The 23,221-nt window shown below is 39.9% G+C and overlaps 2 protein-coding genes across 2 annotated transcripts; one reads left to right on the top strand and one right to left on the bottom strand.

The window, feature by feature from the left end:
* LOC109233621 lies at positions 743-1,843 on the bottom strand. Its single transcript, XM_019399502.1, has one exon. It carries the CDS (start codon positions 1,841-1,843, stop codon positions 743-745), a length of 1,101 nt encoding a protein of 366 aa, XP_019255047.1.
* LOC109233119 (protein trichome birefringence-like) lies at positions 3,444-6,908 on the top strand. The gene is made up of 5 exons (XM_019398890.1): positions 3,444-4,711; positions 5,277-5,469; positions 5,573-5,766; positions 5,861-6,019; positions 6,223-6,908. Exons 1-5 carry the CDS (start codon positions 3,639-3,641, stop codon positions 6,572-6,574), a joined length of 1,971 nt encoding a protein of 656 aa, XP_019254435.1. The 5' UTR covers positions 3,444-3,638; the 3' UTR covers positions 6,575-6,908.

Genomic DNA, 23,221 nt, shown 5'->3' with positions numbered 1-23,221 from the left:
ATTCCACACTTGACCATCGATCTGGGACATAGAACCACTATCACCTCGCTGGTTTCTGTACTGAACTCTATCGCTCTCACTGAGTCCAATAGAAGCGAGTCTGTTCGTGGTGAGGCATAGATTGCTCCATCTTCCTCTAGCGAGCTTTTCTTTTTGAGGATATCTAGGGCCTTGGAGATTCCCTTTTTGATGTTGTGGAGAGGCGGTGAGGTGCTCTTCTCTCTTGGTACAGAAGATGATGGTATTTCTTGAGTTTGGCGGCCGATCATTACAAATACCGGCTCCGCCGTTAGATCCTCCATCGTCAGATTTGGGAAGAATGGTAGGGTTTGGAATGTCTGAAGCATCTGACTGCTGAGGGTTTGAGGGTCAGTTATCGGTGAGTTGCTGTCCTTGTTGACCATCGACTGCCATAGAAGAGGACCAAAGGCCGCTAGGGCTTTGTTCAACGCTTCCACGGTGACTCTCGCTAAGTGGGCTGGGTTTTGTACAATCAAAGTCACATTCTGATTGCCTAGGGTAAAATTGTAGGAGAGGCCCTGGCCCTGAAGAGCTACCTCCAACCAAGAAGCCGGTTGGTGGTCCGGTGGTGGAGGGAGGGAGGAGATGATAATTGATGTCTGATCTTTTTCCATTTTTGTGTTTCTTGGCATTAGTGCTTTGGGTAATGGGAGGGGTTATCTTAAGGGACTGGTGTTCCATCAGTACTCCCTTCAGCGTCAAATCTCGGTCAGTGGAGGGGTTACTGGTAATCGGAACTAGGGGTGGATTGGTCATTAATTGTGGATCTATTGGAATTAACAGTTTGGGTTTTTTCATCTGGAATTGGAAGGGGTACCAGATAGGGCACTTGATTGATGGTGGTGACTGTTGAGATTTCTCCATTGGAGATTGTTTCAGAGGAATTGGTAGAGGAAGCGTAGGTGAGTGTATTTGGGGGGTTAGATGGGCTGACAATTTCCATTTCGGAGTGGTACCCATTTGGAGAAGAGAGACTGGCCCCATTGGTTTTCTCATCATCTTTGAGATGAGAGACCTCGGTAGTTGGGCTCAAAGTGGCACCTTGAACGAGGACTTCATGATTGGGGTCAGTGGAGTCATCGGGCCCCGATCCCGCCTTTCGTTTGGCGCTTGTACTGGGCTGGGTCCCTTTACTGGGTTGTGATCGCTGTTGGGTCAACCGTTGTGGCTGGCTGGGGCTTGCATTGTTTATTGGGCCGTTGAGCCTATTTTTCGAATTTGGGGTGGGGTTGACTTTTTTTGAATTGTAACGCACTGATTGAGTTTGAAGGAATTTACCTGAGTTAGCATCGAACAAATTTACCTGTATATGATCCGCCTGTGGAGCCTGGTGTGGATTATTCAATCCTGTATCATTCTTATTATTTGATTTTGCTAGCCCTTGCTTCCTTCTTCTTGGAAAGGTGACAGTTTTCCACTCACTCTCTTCCGACTGTGCTACATTTCTCCGTTGTGTTTCCTGTGTTTCTTGAGTTGCTTTGGGTGTGGAGGGCCGGTAATTGCAACCTACTGAAGTATGCCCAATTCTGCCGCAATATGTGCACATGGTCCCTTCTCTTTCGTAAATCACTGCCTGTTTATGGTCTTCTATTATGACCGATGTTTCCACTGGGGTTTCCAGGGGCACTTGAATACAAATACGAGCATAATGTCCCCTGAGAGTAGAGGAAGTGCACTGATCGATTTTTAATAGTTTGCCCAGCTTCCTTCCAACCTTTTCTAGGATACCCTTATCGTAGAATTCTGTTGGTAATTGTGGAAGACGGATCCATATGGCAGTAGATGTAAGGGTAGCCTCTTGGGAATGAATTTGGGTTCCCATTTCCGCACAAACAAGAAATTTCCTGAGATGAACCAAGGTCCAAGGTGGAGTGCCTTAACTATATTCTCTTCTAAACTAAATTTGACTATGTAGAAGTCTCATCCTAGGTCAATCAAGATTAACTGTTCGGATGGCTTTCATAGTTCAATTAGTTTAGACCGAAGAAAATGGTGTGGCGTCTTTCGCTTAAAGACCTTGATGATTACAGAGTAGCGCCATGGAAGATAGAGGCGCTTCTTATCATCATGGGAAAGGGGGATTGAGCCCTCTATGTTTTTCCCTTTACCGATCTCCGTATTTGAATGGGAATCATCTTCGTAATAATCGGTTTGATGGCTCTCCGGTTTATCTAAGAGCATTTCCTTATAGGAATGTGTTGGTTGGATTAATTCTATATCCATTTGGTTGTGCTTATCTGGAGGTTCCGGTGGGATATGTGATTTGATTAAGGAGGGATCCATGTTTGGAGAGGATGACTTGCTGTAGAGAAGTAAAAAGTTTGGAGATCTACCGGTAAACATAGCATGTTTGGTCAAAAGTATTTTTTTTATAAAGTTAAAGTGTTTTGGCAAATCTTTAAAAAATATTTTTGAGTAGAAATATAACCAATTTTAAAAAGCAAAAAAATTAGTTTGTTTCTAAAAACACTTTTAAGAAAATTATGCTTAGAAACACTTTTAAAAAGTTTGGTCAAACGATAATCGCTGCTTAAATATACTTTTTAAATTAATTAGTCAAATACAAATAATTTTTTACCAAAAGACTTTTTTTGAAATTACCTTTTAAGAAAGTACTTTTCAAATAAGCTGATTTTAAAAGCTTGGCCAAACAAACTATATTAAGTTTGCTTTAAATCTTCATATTAAGAAAAAAAAATTGCCGTCCAAAATTTGGGTACATCTATATAATATTAATATTGAGAAGAAAAAACATTAATTAATTCCAAATAAAAAGAGAACAAAGAAAAGACCGCACAGTAAGCCAGAGCCGCACCCAACATATACAGGTGGAAGCATATGAGATCTGGAATTTCTTTTTTAAATTGCTTTTTTCTTTTTCTCCTTTTAAAATGCTATCTTCATCTAGTTGTTAGAGTTTGTCTCCGAAATTCTCTCTGATGTTAGCCGGCAGTGGTATTCCTGCTAATAATCTCAAAACAAGTGGCATTTTACTCAAAGTGTCAACACAACGTTGATAAGTTTCTGAAAGGTAAACTAACTTTTACTTTTTTGAGACTACTACGCCGACGCCTTTCACTTTGCCCTACACGAAGTTTTTGTGAAATTATAATTAGAACATTCATGAATTTAAAATATTATTATAAGTTTAAAAACATCTCATTAAATATTTTTTTTAACATAAAATTTCACAACTAAATCAAAAGATTCATTCATTAAGTTTTTTTCCTGTTTTGTATGGATACATCCCAGTTAAAGATTTTTTCCTGCTTTGCTCTAATAGGCAAAAAAATCTGGTTTTTTTCTGACTTAGTGGGTGAACTTTTTTGTTTAATTTTGTAAATTTAAGTATTTTATGTATTATGTTAAATGAGATATTAAAAGAATAATAACAAATTCAGGTTTAAATTTGATGGGTGTTTTCTCCGTTACTCATTGGTAAAGAGTCCATACCACACACCAATACTTCCAAAATCTTCCCTTCTCTCTCCATTATGATTTTGCTGCTGCTTTCTTATCTCTACTCTACACTCACCATTTACTCTTCTTCTTCTTCTTCTTTTGCCCCTATGCAGCAATAGATTTTGATCTATAATTTCATTTCTTGCAAAAATCCAATGGCAGAAACAGCAAAATATGCACCAATTAATGGTGGAACTCTGGTTACAGACTTAAAAACTCACTTGTCAATTGTCAAAACCAAAAGAAGTATTGCATGTGCATATGGTTTTGTGTTTGTTTTCATTGTTGTCACCACTTTCTTGGCTTTTACTCCTAATCCTAATAACTCTTCTTCTCCATGGTTTACTAATATTTTTTCATTAAGCAGTAGCAGAGAAGAAGATGGGACTTATAGATCTCACTTCTCTTCAATTTTCTCTAACCTTTTCCCTAAATCTTCACAGCAAGTTCAGAATCTTGTTGCAAATAATGTTCCAACTATTTCAAACACCAAATTTGAGCAACCCCATTTGAATAAAGAGCCATCAATTGGTCAAAAACATACTCAGAATAACGAGTCTCATGATAAAGTTGGAATCTTGGAAAAGCCCTTTAATCAAAGTGCAATTTTGGACTCAAAGCCTTATGTAAATAGTACTATACCAACAAATTCCTCTGTGTTGAGTAATAAAGAATTATCATCTTTGAAGAATCAGACTCAAAGTAAAGATTTTGATGATAAAGTTGGAATCTTGAAGGCAAATCAGAGCACAATTCAGGCTGCCAACTCTCCTTTGAATGTGACTCAAATTAAGGATTTTGATGATAAAGTTGGAATTTTGAAGGCAAATCAGAGCACAATTGAGGCTACAAAGTCTCCAGTTAATGTGAATCAGACTGAAAATTCAGCACCAAAGTCCTCTTCTGGGGACAAAAGTGCAAATGGGAATGGAGAAAAGGGAATTATAGAGAAGGAAGTGAAGAAAAATTTCACTTCTTCTTTGGCGAAGAAGCAGAGAAATGGGACAAATTTGGATGTGTCAATGAAGAAAGGAGATGAAGATTTGGTTAAGTCTTTGTTGAATTGTGATTTCTTTGATGGGAATTGGGTTACAGATGAGTCTTATCCTTTGTACAAACCTGGTTCTTGTTCTCTTATTGATGAGCAATTCAATTGTGTTGTCAATGGTAGGCCTGATATTGGTTACTTAAAGATGAAATGGAAGCCCCAGGCCTGCAGTCTTCCCAGGTAAATTGTGCAATCTATGTGCTCTTAAACTTTTTTTTTTTTTTTTTTTTTTAACATTTTCTAATTAGGAATTTATTTTGATGATTGAACTGCAAATATGAGGCTTTTAAGATTCTGTGCTTCTTAGATTTTGGATGTACTCAAGAAGTTTTATTGCTAATGGAGTGTGACAAGTTCTACTATATATTTTGTGATATATGTAAAATTTGATTTAGTCAGTAAGACAGTAACTAAACTATGACCCCCTTTCATTTTGATAAAGTTAATCTCATTCATCAATTATGTAATGTATATGCAGATCATTACAGGTATATGTGCTATGTTTTCTTGATATAGGGAATTTAGTATACAACAACAACAACATACCCAGTAAAATCCCACTAGTGAGGTCTTGGGAGACTATAGTGTACGCAGACCTTACCCCTGCCCCTAAAGGGTTGAGAGGCTGTTTCCGGGAGACTCTCGGCTCAACGATATAGGGAATTTAGTATCTTTGGTATAAATAAGCTGCTGCAACATTCAATGATTAATTGTTCTTATGGTGGAATTTTGGAATTATTGACAGATTGAATGCCACTCATATGCTGGAATTATTAAGAGGAAAGCGGCTGGCGTTCGTTGGTGATTCTCTCAATAGGAATATGTGGGAATCCCTTATTTGCATTCTTAGAAACTCTGTCAAAGATCAGAAAAAGGTTTATGAAGAATTTGGAAGACACCATTTCAGGACAGAAGCTTCGTATTCATTTATATTTGAAGTAAGTTGTCTGATGTAGCCAGATTCATTTGTAGCATTAGACTTCATCATCCTATGTTTATAATCTTATAAAATCTTTCATTGTTGATATGTAAAATTTTCAGGAGTATAAATGCAGAGTGGAGTTCTTTGTGTCTCCTTTCTTGGTTCAACAATGGGAAGTTGCAGATAAAAAAGGAGGGAAGAAGGAAACGCTTCGACTTGATTTGATTGGAGAGTCGGCTGATAAGTATAAAAATGCAGATATCATAGTATTTAACACCGGTCACTGGTGGACTCATGAGAAAACTTCCTTAGGGTAAAATCTGTTGTGTTCTTCGACATACATAATCAAGTTGTTTACTCTTAAATAACGGTAGATTAAACGATGTTGAAATCGTTGAATATTTCAGGAAAGACTATTATCAAGAAGGAAGTCATGTGCACAGCCAACTAAATGTTCTTGAGGCCTTTCGAAAAGCGTTAACAACATGGGGGAGATGGGTCGATGCTCATATAAATCCCAAGAAGACAGTTGTTCTCTTCAGAGGTTATTCTGCTTCTCATTTCAGGTAATATTAACAAAATTTGAAACCAATTCACATTTATTTGTCGATAGCTGCTGTTCTTTATTATTATTATTATGACTACTTTGCGACTACTTAATTAATATTCATCGATAACAACAATGTCATAACCTGGTTGTTGATTTTCCTATTAGCATGTATCATTGTTTTCATCACCATTTACCTTAATATATACAACTCTTTCACAGTGGCGGGCAATGGAATTCTGGCGGGGCATGCGACAGTGAAACTGAGCCAATAAAGAACGACACATATTTGACCCCGTATCCATCCAAGATGACAGTATTAGAAAATGTCTTCAAAGGAATGAAAACTCAAGTTTCTTATCTCAATATCACAAGAATGTCGGACTATAGAAAAGACGGTCACCCATCGATATATAGGAAACCGAATTTGACAGACAAGGAAAGGAAATCGCAATGGAGATATCAAGATTGCAGCCATTGGTGCCTCCCTGGTGTACCTGATGCTTGGAATGAGCTGTTATATGCTGAACTTTTGGTAAGACAACACCAAAAACAACAAGAGAAAAAGTCATAGGTAAACAAACACATATATGATGCCCATGTTCATTTGAAATAATGAGTCAAGCTTATAGAACATGTCCAGGCTTTTTTTTTTCGTCTTTTCACATGTCTATATAGGGGAAATAGACAAAGAAATTACCTGAACAAAATCCAAGAAATAGTAAATTATAAGTTTATGAGAGGGAGAGTGAAGTTTCTTTTGAAACGAGATTTGTCCTTAGTCCTTACTAGTATTAGTGGAAAGTAAGGAGGAAATTTTGCTGTTAAATTATGTAATTTTCTTTTGCTATAATGTATTTTCAAGTCTTGAAGGCTCAAAAAGTTTAAATTCTGAGTAATTTTATTTATTCGTTTTTGAATAATTTAAGGAATCGTACTTATCAATTCTTTTAGACCATCTTACGTGTTAATGGTTGTCGAGTCATGAGTTTCTTAACTTTAAGTATTATTGTACAGTCAGTCCTTCCTATAACAGTCTCGTTTGTTCCGGATATTTTTGGATGTTATAGCGAATTGCTGTTATAGAAAACATATATTATAATAGAATATGAAATTTGGTTCCGGAAAAATATAGCTTTTATAGTGAAGTATCCTTATATAAGGATGCTGCTATAGAGAGGTCTGACCGCATAGCATATTCTTAATTAATCTTGTTTTAATCTTGTTCCATTAAAGGGGTTTTGAATAATTGATGTTGACTGTGACATCTGTGCTTGACTGTGACGCTAATGTTTTTATACTTTTCATGAGAGCTTGCGTGTCGTCTTTAATACCTCGGAAAGTAATTATGTATTAGAGTACTTTGTTAGTACTACTTTAGTACCTTATGTGTTCTTCACATGGGATGTTTTGACTATGAGTTTTCAATACTTGTTTCAATGTCGAAAAATGTGGGTGTTCAGCATGTTGTTGAACTATCTCAGCTAAGGGATTGCTTGGTTTACCTGCTAATTATTACGATCCTAATGCAGGAATTATTTATACATTGATTAGTAATGAAGCGATTGTTATGTTGTGTATTATTAATTTTTTTTTACTTATTTTAAAAGGCATTTTGTCTTTAAACAGTTTAATTTGTGTATCGTTAACACACGTACTGCATTCCATATTCCATCTTGCATAAAGTAATATATAGATTTTTGCTAGCGATTATTTCTTTCTTATACAATCAACCTAACACTTGTGCTGTATGGGTCGAAATCTGACCAAACGAGAATTGGCACAAAAAGAATGGCGAGGAGTCGATTTCGCCGTGGTTGTATCCATAAGGCACCATAACGACGAGCATCTTGGCCACGACCGAGGTCGAACCATCAGAAAGCCTGTATGGCGAAGTACACGCCATGGCACTTGGGGAGGTGGACCTAAAGTGCAATTGGCAGATTAGGGTATCCTGGCCAAGGATCGTTGGGTAAAGGAGAATACCTATTATATATATACTAGGTAAGAGAATAAGAAAGCGGGACTTTTTTTCTTCCTCTCTTAACACTAAAAAACAGGAGAATCTCCCTCAAGAAAATCAAGAGAAGATTTAGAACTTGGCTGCTGATCTTCGTAATCAATAAAGATAGATCTCGTAGCCATTAATGGTGCATCTTCTTTTTCTTCTTTATTTTACATTACGGTGTAGTAGCATCAAGAATGTAAGCCCGCCACATATATTTGATATCTTTTATAATCTTAAGTAGCTCATGAGCTTAACCATATCCTATTTTTCCTACTTAATATTCTTGGATCTAGAGTTAATTATTCTTGGCTAGGATTTATCCCCTATTTTCTTACTAATCCGTTTTAAGAAAAGGTTTAACACTTTTTTGGTAAAACAATTTGGTGCCGTCTGTGGGGATTTTCTAGCCAAAGCCTTAGTTCCCTCTAGATCCAAACATGGTCTTAGCTCTATCTCCCATTCGGTGAAGTTTCACCCTGTCATTATGAATGCCGACTTGCGAAACCGGTCGGTAAACCCCCGAAACCGTCAAACCAACCAAGGGTAAATCCTTACGCAAAACCGGAGTTATGCCTGGTTTACACACGAAAACTGCGCTGCGCCACAGCAGCAGCCCTGAGGCATTGTGAACATGAGCCATCATAGGCGGACTGCAACTACGCGTACCAAACGCGTCCGTAATCCCATTTCCAGGTTAGTACCCAATGCCTCCTACATCCTGCGCATATCGCCTCCCCTCCTACTATATGAGACGATGCTTATTGTGTAATTTACTGACTAAGATACTCCTCGTTTGTATGTTTGTGGTATGACTTACATTTTTGCGATCTTTGCATGCCCGGGACTGACGAACTGGGACTCGAACTCGAGACCCTAATGGGCGAAGTGGATCGTCCACCCACGAAATGCCAAAGCTCAACCAGTGAAGAGACTGAGCGTAAAGCCGAAGCCAACATCAGGCCGGAAACTAGTATCAGAATACAGAACAAGGCGAGTCGCCCTCCGGCTCGATCCCTAGTTCATTGCCGAAAGAGGGAACTCCCCAGGTCCAAAGAGCGCAGCGAACAAGGGAAACGTGGCCAATCCCCCTCATTCATCATCTAAACAACCGACCAAGGTAACAAATTATTCCATGTACTTCTAACCCGCTATTCATTTTTTTTTAAAAAGAGAGAGAAGTGGAACAGAGAACAGGGACGTCCTCCCAAATTCGCGAACAAAGGCTAGCCGACATACAGGCTCTAAATTCCTCCTTACGACGAACTGAAAATCGGGAAAACCCTCCACACCGTACCATATTACAAATAACAGACAAACGGCTCAGAACATGCCGGCATCATTAAGATACAATCTCCATAGCCTGGGACTGGGCGATGAGCCCATGGAACATACAATCTCTCCAATACAGGCAGAACATGAACATGGAAAACTTGCCCGTATGCTCGCCATGGCGACGCTACGCCAATTCGACCGACTAAATACTACGAGTTACGCCCAAACTTCGTTCAAATCAATCGAGCCCCAATGTGCTCAGAGGCCCAAGCAATAAGTTCATCGCCCGTCCCGTCAACGATCTCTCCAGGCCGAACAAAGGGACTAGATAGACTGGGGCTCACCCCAACACATACATAAACTATACAACAACGCATGATATTCTCCAATGAAAGCAAGATTAGATAGACTGGGACTCCACCAACGCATACATAAACTATACAACAACATATTCTCCAATGAAAGCAAGATTAGATAAACTGGGACTCACCCCGACGCATGCATAAACGATGCAGCAACGAGTAATATCCTCCAATAAAAGCAAGGCCGCATACAACATTCTTACCACTCCACCGAGCCCGCACATCGCCAAGCGAAAGTAAAATTAGACCTTGTTCGAATTAATAAGTCAACGTTCGACCTCGCTCGAACTCATCACGGTTCACAATTCGACCTCGTTCGAATTCACACCCATGCGGCCCCCGGTCATCGCCTAGTGAAAGTAAAATTCGACCTTGTTCGAATTAATAAGTCAATGTTCAACCTCGCTCGAACTCATCACGGGTCACAATTCGACCTTGTCCGATTTCACACCAATGCGGCTCCCAGCCATCGCCAAGCGAAGGCAAAATTCAACCTCGCTCGAATCTACAAGGCAAAAATTGACCTCGCTCGAATTTATAAGTCAAAACTGACTTCGCCCAAGTTGGCAAGTCAGAATTCGACCTCGCTCGAATTTACAAGTCAAAACTGACTCCGCTCTAGTTGGCAAGTCAGAATTCGACATCGCTCGAATTTACAAGTCAAAACTGACTCCGCCCAAGTTGGCAAGTCAGAATTCGACCTTGCTCGAATTTACAAGTCAAAACTGACTCCGCTCAAGTTGGCGAGTTCGACTTTGCTCGAGTCTACAAGCCAAAGCTGACCCCGCCCAAGTTGGCGAGACAAAATTCTACCTCGCTCGAATTAACAAGTCAAAAGTGACCTCGCTCAAATTGGCAAAACAAAATTCGACCCTGCTCGGGTTAACAAAGTCAAGTTCAAATTAGCAGGTCGAATTCGATCCCACTCAAATCAACTACCAAAAGTCAGGGACTCATTGTGAGAAAATCCAAGAAATTCGAAAAGTAAAAGAGAAGGGAAAGCCAAAAACATACAAAGGACGACGAGCCGACTATTTCATTCAAAGAAAAGATAAATATCTTACAAAGGGCCAAAAAAGGGGGCCCCCATCCAGCCAACCAAGTACAAGAAAAAAAAACTAAACTGAGTACAAAAGGACAAATTAAATACACAAAGGTTTCACTCAGCATCATCACTATCCACGCCACCACCTCCTTTCACGCTTGGTCCGGCCGCTTCGTCTCCACCATCGCCCCCTTCAACATCGTCATCATCGGAAGCAAGCTCGTCCTCGACCTCAGCGTCTCCGCCAGCCTCCGGTGTCTCAGGGTCATAACCGCAGGCAAGATGAGCCTCGCGTGCTTAACCCGAGCATCTTCGAAAACGGCCTCAAGAACGCTCCCTGCCGCCCACAAACCCTTGTATATATCTCGTTGGGCCTCAGCATGGACCCATATCTTGTACAAATGGCGGGGGGCAACAACAGAAGAAGATTCTTGAGGGGGGGGGCTAAACCAACAGCTGCGCCTTCTCGGCCTCGAGAGCCACAACTTGGTCTCCCAGGTTCGTGGCATCCCGCTCGAGCTCACCGATCCACTCCTCAAGCCTTGCCTCCCTTAGTGTGGCCGTCGCCCTTTCGGCTTCCCGTTTAGACCTGAGGATTCGGATAGTGTGTTCTAGCGCCGCTACCCTCGCCAAAGCCTCCACTCGTGCTCCCTCGGCCCTCTCCAACTCGGCCACATTCCTTTCTAGCTCAGCCACCTTCTTCGTCCACTCTGCACTTAGATTGGAAACTCTAGTGGCATTCTGCTCAAGCTCGGCTCGCAAAGACAGTACCTTCGCCTGAAGATTCTCGCATTCCTCCGCAACCCTTTTGCCTAACTCGAGCTCCTCGTCTTTGACCCTAAGCAGCCCCTCGAGCTCGCTACATATGCGGATAGACCGCATCATATCCTCATCCCTCTTCTCCAACTCCTCCCTGAGAGATTGAGTATTACCGCCCGCCCTAAGCTGCGCGTGCATCTCACGGAACTTATCGCGATACCGGCGATACTTCACGGCCATTTTCAGAAAGACATCGGCCCGCGTCTTAGCCCAATGAGCACTCTCGATCTCCAGCATGTAAGTCTACAAAAAAAAATGAGAGGAAGGATCAGCGAAAGCAAATGGCACAAAACAACGAAAATAGCAAAGGGAAACTCACCCTCAAGGCCATCCTAGACACACCGCATGACAAACCGAAATCACTAATCTCCCAAAGAGACCTGCTCTCGGCGGCGGAACACAGAAGGTCAAATTGGTGCACCAAGTCCACCGTGTCCTCCAACAGATTAAAGTCCGATGGAATTTCGACCACACGAGAAGGACCTTTCGCCCTCACATCGACCCTGGTAAAACCTTCCTCGAACATCCTCATATCCTCAGGATCAATATCAGAATCAGATTCATAGTCATCTCCCACTACGCCCTTCAACCTCTCATTAGCCGAAGAGGGGGCGCGGCCCTGCCGAGACGTCGATGGACCGCTTGGAACAATCGCGGCGGCCTCCGAACTCTGTCCCCCTGCCACGACAGCCTCTTCTACATTCAAGATGGGCACCGCCTCCACACAGTATCACCACCAGCTTCAGATACCACCAATGTAGGGTCACCCCTCAAGGGCGTTTCAACGATGCCCTCTCTGACATTAACCTCCGCCTCTTTGACGGGGCCTCTTCGCCACTACACGAGAAGGTTCGTTTGCTGAACGGACTGTGGGAACCGGAGTGTCCGACCGAAGAGCAACCTCTGAATGAACAGGTTCGGTCGCAGACGCGGTCCACCGAACAACCAGACTTTGGACGCCCTCATCCACAGTTACCCTTGGTACGGGCCGAGCAGAGGAAGCTGGTTGAAGGAAAGCAAGGATAGGAGTCCTTGCCCTTCTCGCTCCTCTTCGACTTGCCAATGAGAAATTCGACCAAACGAAGATATAAGGTAAAGAAAAAGACGGAGCAAAGAACAAAGCAACTAAGGCCGAAATAAGCCGACTTACCGGTGGAAGGTTTGCGCCCAAACCTCTCGTGGAAAGGCACCCATTCGCGGATCCCCATCGTGTGCGGCAGAATCGAGCTCACCCATTCGCGAATATTGGCAACTTGCGAAGGAGGTACCCTATCGGCTGCGAAAATAGAAAACACTTGAAGGTCATTAAAGGGAGACGACCAACAACCATTTTCAAAAAAAATATAATATAATAAAAGGAAAGGGTGACCTACGGGCGAAATTCCATGCCTCAGAAAACCCCGCAGGGTTCGATACCACATGCTCTATTCGGACGTAGAAAAAGTTCTCCCAAAAGCGGCGATTGGCCTTGTCATCCATCTTCACCACCAAACCCTTGGTTCCTCGATGATGCGGGTGAATCATCGTGCCCCTATGAAAATGGGGGGCGAAGAGGTGAAGCATGTGTTGTAGAGAAATTCCCCGATAGGCCAGCTCCGCGTACTTGATAAGCATAAGGAAGAGCTTGTATACGTACGGAAAGAGTTGAGCCGGATACACCTCGTAGAAGCGGCAGAAGTCAACCGCCAAGGAGGGAAGGGAAAGCGTGTATCCAATGACAAATGAATATGTGTGAAACGCGCAGTAGCCCGGGCGGTGTATATGCACTATGTCACGACCCGCCGGAACTAGCTCAATGTGATCAGGGATTCTCCATTTGGCTTTGAACGCCGTGAGTGCCGCAGCATCCATCGTAGAAAGAACAGGTTCCGGCTCATCCCCAGTAGGGCTTTTGAAGTTAGTCCTTGCCTTTCCTGGGCGGGGGAACCACCTCATCTACCGTCGAAAAACTCTCGTCCTCCGCCAGACCCACTCCCTCTTCGAGTAGGGGTATATCGTTATCCGGCATCGGAGCACCAACAACTCGATCAAGGTTAGAAGAAGCACTAGTCATTGCTTTGGGTGACTATACAGGTCGGGGTGTAAAGAAATGAGGGTAACAGCCACGAGGATTGTTGGTAGAAAAAGAAATACGAAGAACTGAAGAAGAAGAAGAAGAAAGAATGCCTTAAGGTTGTCTTGTGAACGATGGGGAAACACTACATTCGAATAGGAAACTTTTTCCTATTTATAGAGATATGAATATGCTGGTTTGAGAAACCAAGCGCCGCCTTTTTTTCAAAAATAACGGACAGGGCACAGGAAACGATGCAATTCACAGAGAATATGTGCCAGAATGATGCCTGACGAATTTACTGTCATTTCGAACTGACACAGTGGTCTGACGAAGCACTCGAGGTCCGCCCATCGAGCTTGCCCAAAGACGACCTCAATAGGCGGAGGGACTAACTGTATGGGTCGAAATCTGACCACATGAGAATCGGCACAAAAAGGAATGGCGAGGGGTCGATTAAGCCGTGGTTCTATCCATAAGGCACCATAACGACGAGCATCTCGGCCACGGCCGATGTCGAACCATCAGAAAGCCTGAATGGAAAAGTATACGCCATGGCACTTGGGGAGGTCGACCTAAAGTGCAATTGGCAAATTAGGTATCCTGGCCAAGGACCGTTGGGTAAAGGAGAATACCTATTATATATATACTAGGTAAGAGAATAAGAAAGGGTGACTTTTTTTCTTCCTCTCTTAACACAAAAAAAACAGGAGAATCTCTCTCAAGAAAATCAAGAGAAGATTTAAAACTTGGCTGCTGATCTTTGTAATCATCATTATGGAATCAATAAAGATAGATCTCGTAGCCGTTAATGGTGCATCATCTTTTTCTTCTTTATTTTACATTACGGATTAGTAGCATCAAGAATGTAAGCCCATCACATATATTTGATATCTTTTATAATCATAAGTAGCTCATGAGCTTAACCATATCCTATTTTTCCTACTTAATATTCTTGGATATAGAGTTAATTATCCTTAACTAGGATTAATCCCCTATTTTCTTACTAATTCGTTTTAAGAAAAGGTTTGACACTTTTTTGATAAAACATATGCTCCGTATTACTTTATGTGAACATTTATGCTAAGATTAATTATGTCAATATAACCAACCGAATGACCCCTAAAAGTTCATAGTTCGATAAATATCATGAGTTTGTATTGATTATGTCAGTGAAAAAGGGAATTAGAAAAAAGCATGTCACTCGGACTATAATTCTTGCGTCTTTGTGACGATTTGTAGTAGATGGACCTGAAATTATAAGCAGGGAGCAAGATACTGACAAGTGACATTGCGATTCTGATTAAGCTTCTAATATCAATTTATTTTAAAAATTATTTTTTCCAGAAGTATTTTATTTAGCATTTTTGAGTAGTAATTAATATTTGACCAAGAATTAAAAAAGTGTTTACATATGTATTTTTCTCAGAAGTAGAAGTTACTTTTATCACCTTTTCAAAAACTTAGATTTCTACTAAAAATATATTTATTTTTGTTCGAAAAGCTTGGTCAAACATCTTAATTGGTCAAACATCTTAACTTTAATTTTTTTTTTTGGCCAATTGGTAATCTGATGTGTATAAATTAATGGTAACTTCAAAAGCTTTGCTTCACTTTACTTCTATAATTGGCACTGCATTTTTAGATTCAGCTGTGGCACCTCTTCTGGTTTAATTGGTCGCCCAAGTCATCATTTTAGGCAAGTTTTATGGCGGTTCGTCAAATATTTGACGGGTTTGGCATAATTTTATGGTAATTGTCACGAAATTTTGATGGTTACCATATTTTGTGCAATTGGTTATAAAATACTAACTGATCACCAGAATTTTTCGTATTGTGGCTGAAAATTTTGATGATCGTCAAATATTAGTGCTTCAAAATTCTGATTAGCGTGCTTTAAAATTCTGACGCACTATTATCTAAAATTTATCTAATGGGATCAAAACATAAATGGTGATTTTAAAAAGGTTCATCCAACGTAATTTACTCATTTATATTTGTATCGACTATCGAGACTGAGCATTTAGATTTACAAAGACATCCAAATGGGCTCAAGGTCGTAATGGGCCTCCAAATGGGTGATTTGAAGCCCATTCTCTGGTGGTACTTGTGAATAAGTTGGACCTCAGCATGCTGATGACAACTGATATATAACTGTAGGGCCTTATTCAAACGTATTTATTCGAAATATCCAACGTTTGCTATTTACCAAAGTTGATTAGGTTTTTTTTAACAAGTTATATACATTCCATTTAAATAACAAATTATTTTAAGCCGTGATTAGCACAACTCCTCTCTCTCTTATAACTAACCCACATCTTTCCTGCTTCTCTCTTCTTTACTGGTGTCCATAGCTGGAACATTCATAGTGAATTTGTACAAAAGCCCAAAAATAGTTCTAATCACCATTTTTAAAGAAAAGCTATCTGTAGTCAATTGAGTCCAACGAAGTGAAGGCTCTTCAACTGATCAATAAGTTCGAAGCTTTTTTTTTTCCACAAAATTAAAATGAATTAATTTACTAAATTATTACCTCCATTATTGCGCTGTTTAATGTTGAAAAAGAGAAAAGCTACAAAAGAAAAACCATGAAATATTAGAATACAAGTACTCTGCACACATTATTAAATATACGATTTTTTTTTGCTAGTCATAAATTTTCTTGATGGATTCATATATATTGGCCGCCTGGTGGAGAAAAGACTCAACTTAATACAAATTTAATACATCTATAACATTTACATCTTAAAAATAAATTTTATACAACTAATTATATAATATATAATTTATTTACAATATATTTATAACTTTCATACAATTTTTATGCAATTACAACAATATACAACTTAATTACAATTTTTGTACAACTACAACACATCTTTAATACAAATTTGATACGCAAAAAAATTTATGTAAAAGAGAGTATTTGTAACTTAAATATAAATATCATAAAACGATTCATATAATATACAACTTTCATGCAATATTCATATGGAAAAATACTACTACAAACAGAATACAACCAAATACAGTTTTCATACAAATATAATACAACTTAAATATAATGTTGTATGTATATGTATGTCATGTGTTCTTCTTCTTCTTCTTCTTCTTCTTCTTCTTCTTCTTTTTCTTCTCATTTTCCTCCTTCTCCTGCTCCTTCTCCTTCTCCTTCTCCTTCTTCTTCAAGTTTGAATATGAAAATTCAGTCAAAATCAAATCTAATCTTTACCAAATACCCTCAAAATGTGATGCAGCCCCTAAGAATATTTTTAATCGTTTGCAACAATACCCAATCCAAACAATCAATATTTTTTTAAAATTTTTTAAAATGAATTCAAAGTTCCGAAGCTTTTTAATGATTATCAATGGTGGAAAGTCAAACACATTCAAAATTTATTAATTGACAATTTCAATTCGAACAATCGAACCAAATAATTAATGTCCATCTGTTGCTAGCCCTCCATTGGAACACAAACAAGAAAAGGGGAAGCCCAGAAAAGTTCTAAACCCCAGCCATGACAAAAATACAGATCGAGAAAAAATTAATCCCTTTCTTTCGCTATTATTAGAGAAAATTATGAGCTTTAGAAGAAAAAATCTTATAGAGTCGGTGTATCAAAGAGAGAAAGAGGAAAATCCTTTAGAAAAAACTGTGATTTGGGTTTGTCTAGAGAAGAAAGAAATTGTAAGGGTCTAAAAAGATTCACAAAATTAAAAGGCCCACTACAACAAAATTGACCTAAGGTAACACTTATTATAGATAACGCTTGAAAAGTGTTGCCGAAAATAGCAACAGGAACACTTTTGTATGGCTGGCCTTTTTTAAGAGCTTTTCGCAACGAAATTTAGGCAGCACTCGTAAAGCGTGCTCTTTATTTACAAAGACTACACCTTGTAAGCGTTGGTTAATATTAAAATTTTTGAGAACGCTTATTCCGATATTAAGCAACGATTTACAAAACGTTATTCTTGGTACGTTAAAAGCAACCCGGTACAAACGTGGTCTAAAGTAAAAATATTCCGCACAAAAAATTTCCACTTAAACTATTCCCTCTAATAATTTCCACTAAAGTCTAAACTACTCCTCCTTCTCTAGGGTTTGAAACCCACAAAACTTCTTGTTCACTCGAATTTTCAAAAAATAGGATAGTCGATTGCACACAATCTCTTCGTCAAGAAAAGAAAAAGAAAAAGAAAAAAAATTGCACCCAATTGGTGATGCTCGATCTTCAGAAGCAGGAGCTCTGATTTGCTTCACTTGATTTCTCCTAAGGTGTGAGTTACGTCATTCTATTTCTCAAGACAACAAAAAAGATTTGGCACTCGGGCTTGATTGATTACTTTTGCTACCAACCAAGGGTACTTCTAAATTAGTACTCGATTATACATATATGATATACATGTATACTTTACTTTTAGTCAGTATTCGAATTTAACCGAAAAAATTCTAGTATTTTGATTTCCTTCTGAATATAGAGTAATTTTTTAGGGAATTTCTGATACCATTATTTTGTTATGGATCGGGGAAAACTTGGTTAAACGAGTTGTAGATCTTTTAATGTATCTGTGGATGGATAGATTTTTGTAGGTTTAGCATGAGAAGCTTTAAATCGTTATATTAGAATTTTGTTATACTAGCTTCATCGTCTAAAATGGTCCACCTATATTTATATACTTTTATTGAATTCCAAGGGTATTTAAATTGTCCACTTAAACGATAAAATGATACGAAACTCACGAATTTAGCTACGCCACAGTTCTTTGATGGAACTCAACTTAATTGACTTGAATAAAACTAAAAGCTCCTATTTCTTTTTTTTGAAGAACTAGAATATTTTTAACCACGCAAATTATTTAATTAGATTGAGAGATATTTGACTAAATAATTACAAGCTTGGATTTGATATAGTGAATCAATAAGAGTGGTATAGTGTAAGGACCCGACCATTCGTTTTGAGATCTGGCATGTCGTTCGGCGGTTTGAGGCCTTGGGCAGCTTCACTTCAGGTATTATGACTTGTATGTGTGGTCAGAATTGAATTTCGGGAAGTTCGGAGTTGAATTGGAAAGAAAATTCTTAACTGGAAGCTTTAAGTTGGAAGAATAGACTAAGGTTTGACATTTGAGTAAATAACCTCGGAACCAGGATTTGAAGATTCCAATAGGTTCGTATGATAATTTCGAACTTGGGCGTATGTCCGGATCGGGTTTTGGATGACTCGGGGGCGTTTCGGCACATATTGTGGAAAGTTGGCATTTTAGATGAATTTCATAAGTTCGAGTTGAAGTGGATTTTGATGTTATCGACGTCCGTTCGGGATTCCAAGCCTAGGAATAGCTTCGTATGGTGATTCTAGCCTTAGGAGTACGTTTGAAAGTGAATTTGGAGGTCCGTAGATCATTTCGGGGTCATTTGGCAGAAGTTGGAAATTTGAAGGTTTTTGGGAAGTTTGACCGGGAGTGGACTTTTTGATATCAGGTTCGGATAACAATTCCCGATGTTGGAGCAGGTCTGTAAAGTCAAATGTGATTTGTGTGCAAAATTTGAGGTTAATCAGATGTGATTTGATCGGTTTCGACATCAGATGTGGAAGTTAGAATTTCAATAGTTCATTAGGCTTGAATCAATGCGAAATTTGTAGTTTTGATGTTGTTTGGTATGATTTGAACCTCGAGCAGGTCCGTGTTATGTTATGAAACTGATTGGTGTGAATGGACGGGGTCCCGGGGGCCTCGGGTGTGTTTCGAGATGGCTTCGGGTCATTTCCCCATGTTTTGCTGCTGCTAATGCTAGTGCTGGTGTTGTTCTTTGCGAACGCGAAGGGCCTCACGTGTTCGCAAAGAAGGAAGTTTGGACTGCACCCTTTTTTACTATGCGTTGGCGACTGGGCACAGGCGTTCCCGAAGGGCTGGCTGGTAAAGCTTCGCGTTCGGGGGCCCTGTCACGCATTCGCGTTGAGGAAACCGGGGAGGGGGGGGGGGGAGCAAGTTGTGCTTCGCACGTGTGGGGTTTTCCGTGTTCGCGAAGAAGGAATTCTGGGCCTGAGTTTTCTAAACCTCACGAATGCAAGGGCAGTGCCGCGTTCGTGATGAGGGTCGCCTGGGCAGTGTATAAGTTGCAAGAAACGAGTTTTGGCTCATTTTATCTCAAATCTTCCATTGGAGTCGAGCTTGGGGCGATTTTTGAAGGAGCTTTTTCGTCATCCTCCACTAGGTAAGTGATTCCTTCACATTTTAAGTTAAATACATGAATTATATATGGATTTGAACATGAAAATTGGTGGAAATTGAGAGATTTTGAAGAAAACCTAAAAACTGGTATTTTTGGATTTTGACCACGAAATTGGGAATAAATCATATATTTGAGTTCGTAGTGTTATGGGTAAAGGTTATCTTCAAAAATTTTCGGAATCCGGGCATGTGGGCTCGAGGGTTGACTTTATTGACTTTTTCGAGCGGAGTTGGGAATCATTATAAATTGTTAAATTGTAAGCATTGGGGTATATTTTGATAAGTTTGCACGTTGTTTGACTAGTTTTGGTGCAAACGGCCATCGGTTTGAGTTGTTAGAGAGGCTTTGGAGCCGGGTATCGAACTTCAGAGCGATGTAAGTCTCCTGTCTAACTCTGTGAGGGGAAAACTACCCCTAGGTGATGTAATTGTTATGTAATAATAGTTGTGGGTGCTACGTACGCACGAGGTGACGAGACTCCGTACGTAGCTAAAGCATGTCTATGTCTAGGTAGACTTAGGATTTTAGCATGCAATATTTGAATTACTTGAACTTATTGCTAGCTTAGTTAATTGAAATTATAATTGAACTTGATTTAGAAATTACATATATTTTAGACCAAGCCTTATCACTTTGAGTTTTTGGCAAAATATTTGAGAAATGGTAAAGGTTATACTCACTTGTACTCATGTACTGTATTGTAAACACGTGTCTTGTAAGTCGGTAACTTCATTACTTTTCTTGTGGAGCGGGCCGAATGCCTCGGCAGTATATAGATGCATCTATGTTTCGTGCCGCTCGACCCTCGGCAGTGTATACATTATTCTGGATCGGGCCGAACGACCTTTGCTGAATCGTGCGTTATATCGCTAGTAGTCCGAATATTCACGAGCTAATCTTTCTATTGATGCCCGGCACTTTACGGTATTTCTTATTTATTTGGTATTGACCCTTGTCATTTTCTGAGATATTAAGGTAGAATGCAAGATCGAGAAATTTATGATTTAAAAGGAATAATCGAAACATTATGAAATTTCAAATTTACTCCACTATTGTTGTGCACTTCATATCTTTTATGGATTATTATTTATTTTATTTGGACCTCTAGTTAGTGTTGATGTCGACCTTTCGTCACTACTTCTCCGGGGTTAGGCTATATACTTACTGGGTACACCTTGATTTACGTACTCATGCTTTACTTCTGCACAAAATATGCAGGATCTGACAGGTCATTTGGTGATCATCTTGGCACCTAGGCGCACCGGTTAAGGGGACTTCATGTGAGCTGCATTTCAGGTTATGCATCATAGTCCACTGAGTCTCCATTGTATTACTTATTTTATTCTGTCTTATTACATTCGGGACAGAGGTTGTATTATATTTGTACTCCTTAGAAAAATGCTCATGTACTTGTGATACCAGATTTTGGGGGTTCTTACGGGTTGTTCATTATCGTAGTTTGTGTAAATGTCATCATTTAACCTGTAAATCCTATTCCACACTATTTAATTAACAAAAATTATGATTTCAAATACTAAAATGAGTAATTAAGTTAATCATTTACCGTTGGCTTGCCTGACGGCAGTGTTAGGCGCCATCACTACCTTTAGTCGATTTTAGGTTGTGACAACTTGGTATCAGAGCATTAGGTTCACTTGGGTCTCACGAGTCATAAGAAAGTATAGTAGAGTCTTGTGGATTGGTATAGAGACGTCTGTTCTTATCTTCGAGAGGCTACAGGGCTGTTAGGAGCACTTCCCTTCTTGATTCCTCATCGTGTGATTTGATTCTTTTAAGGCTTATGCCTTTATTTCGAACCTACTCATTCTTATACGATGTTGAGCGCTCGTGTCGATTGGGCATGGAGGAGTTGCAGTGGTACTACAGACGTGGGGCAGGATGTTTCTCCATGCGCATTCGAGCAGTTATTATCGTCTTCTTGCGGAAGGATGTTTTGTCATCTCAGCTCAGTAGCTCTATTTCGGTTGGTTTTGAGGCTATGCACAGGTTGATATTATGCTCGTGAGTTGTTATCTCACAGAATTGATGTAATGGTGGGGTGCTCGTTTATGTGCCGACGCGGTGAATGACTTGAAAGGAGGTTTTTCTTAGTGCATGATTCAGAGGTTCAGCATTTAATTCTAGTGGAGGAAAGGCAAACGGACTATAGATGTCCAGGTTTGGGTGACGAAGTGACGAGACTTGGTATTTTTGGGCATGGTGGAATTCTCAATTGTGATGTGGTGTCGTTGTCTATGTTTAATGCATTAAAGTTCGCCAGCACTATGGTCTTCTTTGTTTCGCCTTTGGGGCAGAGCATTGTGAAATGGTGCCGGAGAAGCGGTTGTCATAGATAGCGGAGTGTACTGGTTTCAGAATCAAATTGGTATTCTAATGTCGATGGCTTGAGAAAGATGGTCTTCTAGTAGTCCTAGAGTTGGTAACAATTTATTAGTCCAGGTGCTACAGAGATGGATTTTGATTTGAGGCAGCATTTGGGTAGCGAAGGATGAGGAAGGACACAGTGGGAGGTGTCTCGCAGTGGTTGGATTACTAGTAGGTCAAGTATGAAAAGTAGAGGTCGAGCATTTACTTAAGGAAAATGGTTTAGCCGAAGTTGGAGTGGCAGAGTAGCATATGGATTTTGTTGTAGGAAGCCACTTGTTTGAAAGTTTGGAGCGATTTGGGAATCATGGTGGAAAAGTGACTAGGTCTGCGGATTGTATTTGGGATGGTGGCTATTGTACTGGGGAACGTTGAATATGGCAGAAAGGAGTTTGCTTGAAATAGAGGGGAATGCAATGTGACTTCGAGTATGGAATGTACTAATGGACTTTCAGTTGATGTCAACGGGGATTGAACAGATTTGTACAACTGATGGATGAGCACGGGCTCAGAAGGGCCTATTGATTTCGTAGTAGTTGTACCCAGTGCAACGCCGTTGGAGGATGTCGGCATGGGAATCCACATGTGGGTTATCTCTTGTGAGCAGGTTAGCGGTTGCGTGATTTTGATGATGTTTCCACGAAGAGTTCTACTTACTATCCAACGGGAGGTCGAACAGGCGATCATGGCTGATAATTTGAGATGTTCATGAAAAGTTTAATAAGAAATTACAAGAAGTTTGGCGGGTTAATTGTGCAAAATCATGGTAATTGGGAAGGAGGAATCTTGGTGGGTTCCAGGGTTATGTAATTGTAGCTTCAAGCTAAGTGGGAGAGCCCTACCGTCTACGATTTGGATCGCGTGGTTGTATGCTTGTGCAGTTTTAGACTATCGGTGTATTGGTAGATTACTATGACTAAGGAAAGAAAACATCAGTGGTAATTCGAGTAAAGGATTTGAGGAATGTATGCTATATTTGGCCTTATCGAATCAGGTGAGCTGCATTTAAGGTTACGCACCGTAGTCCACTGAGTCTCCATTG

Source organism: Nicotiana attenuata, chromosome 10 (genome assembly GCF_001879085.1).
Source record: "Nicotiana attenuata strain UT chromosome 10, NIATTr2, whole genome shotgun sequence".
NCBI classification, from domain to species: domain Eukaryota; kingdom Viridiplantae; phylum Streptophyta; class Magnoliopsida; order Solanales; family Solanaceae; genus Nicotiana; species Nicotiana attenuata.
This window is presented reverse-complemented; position numbering and strand designations above follow the sequence as displayed.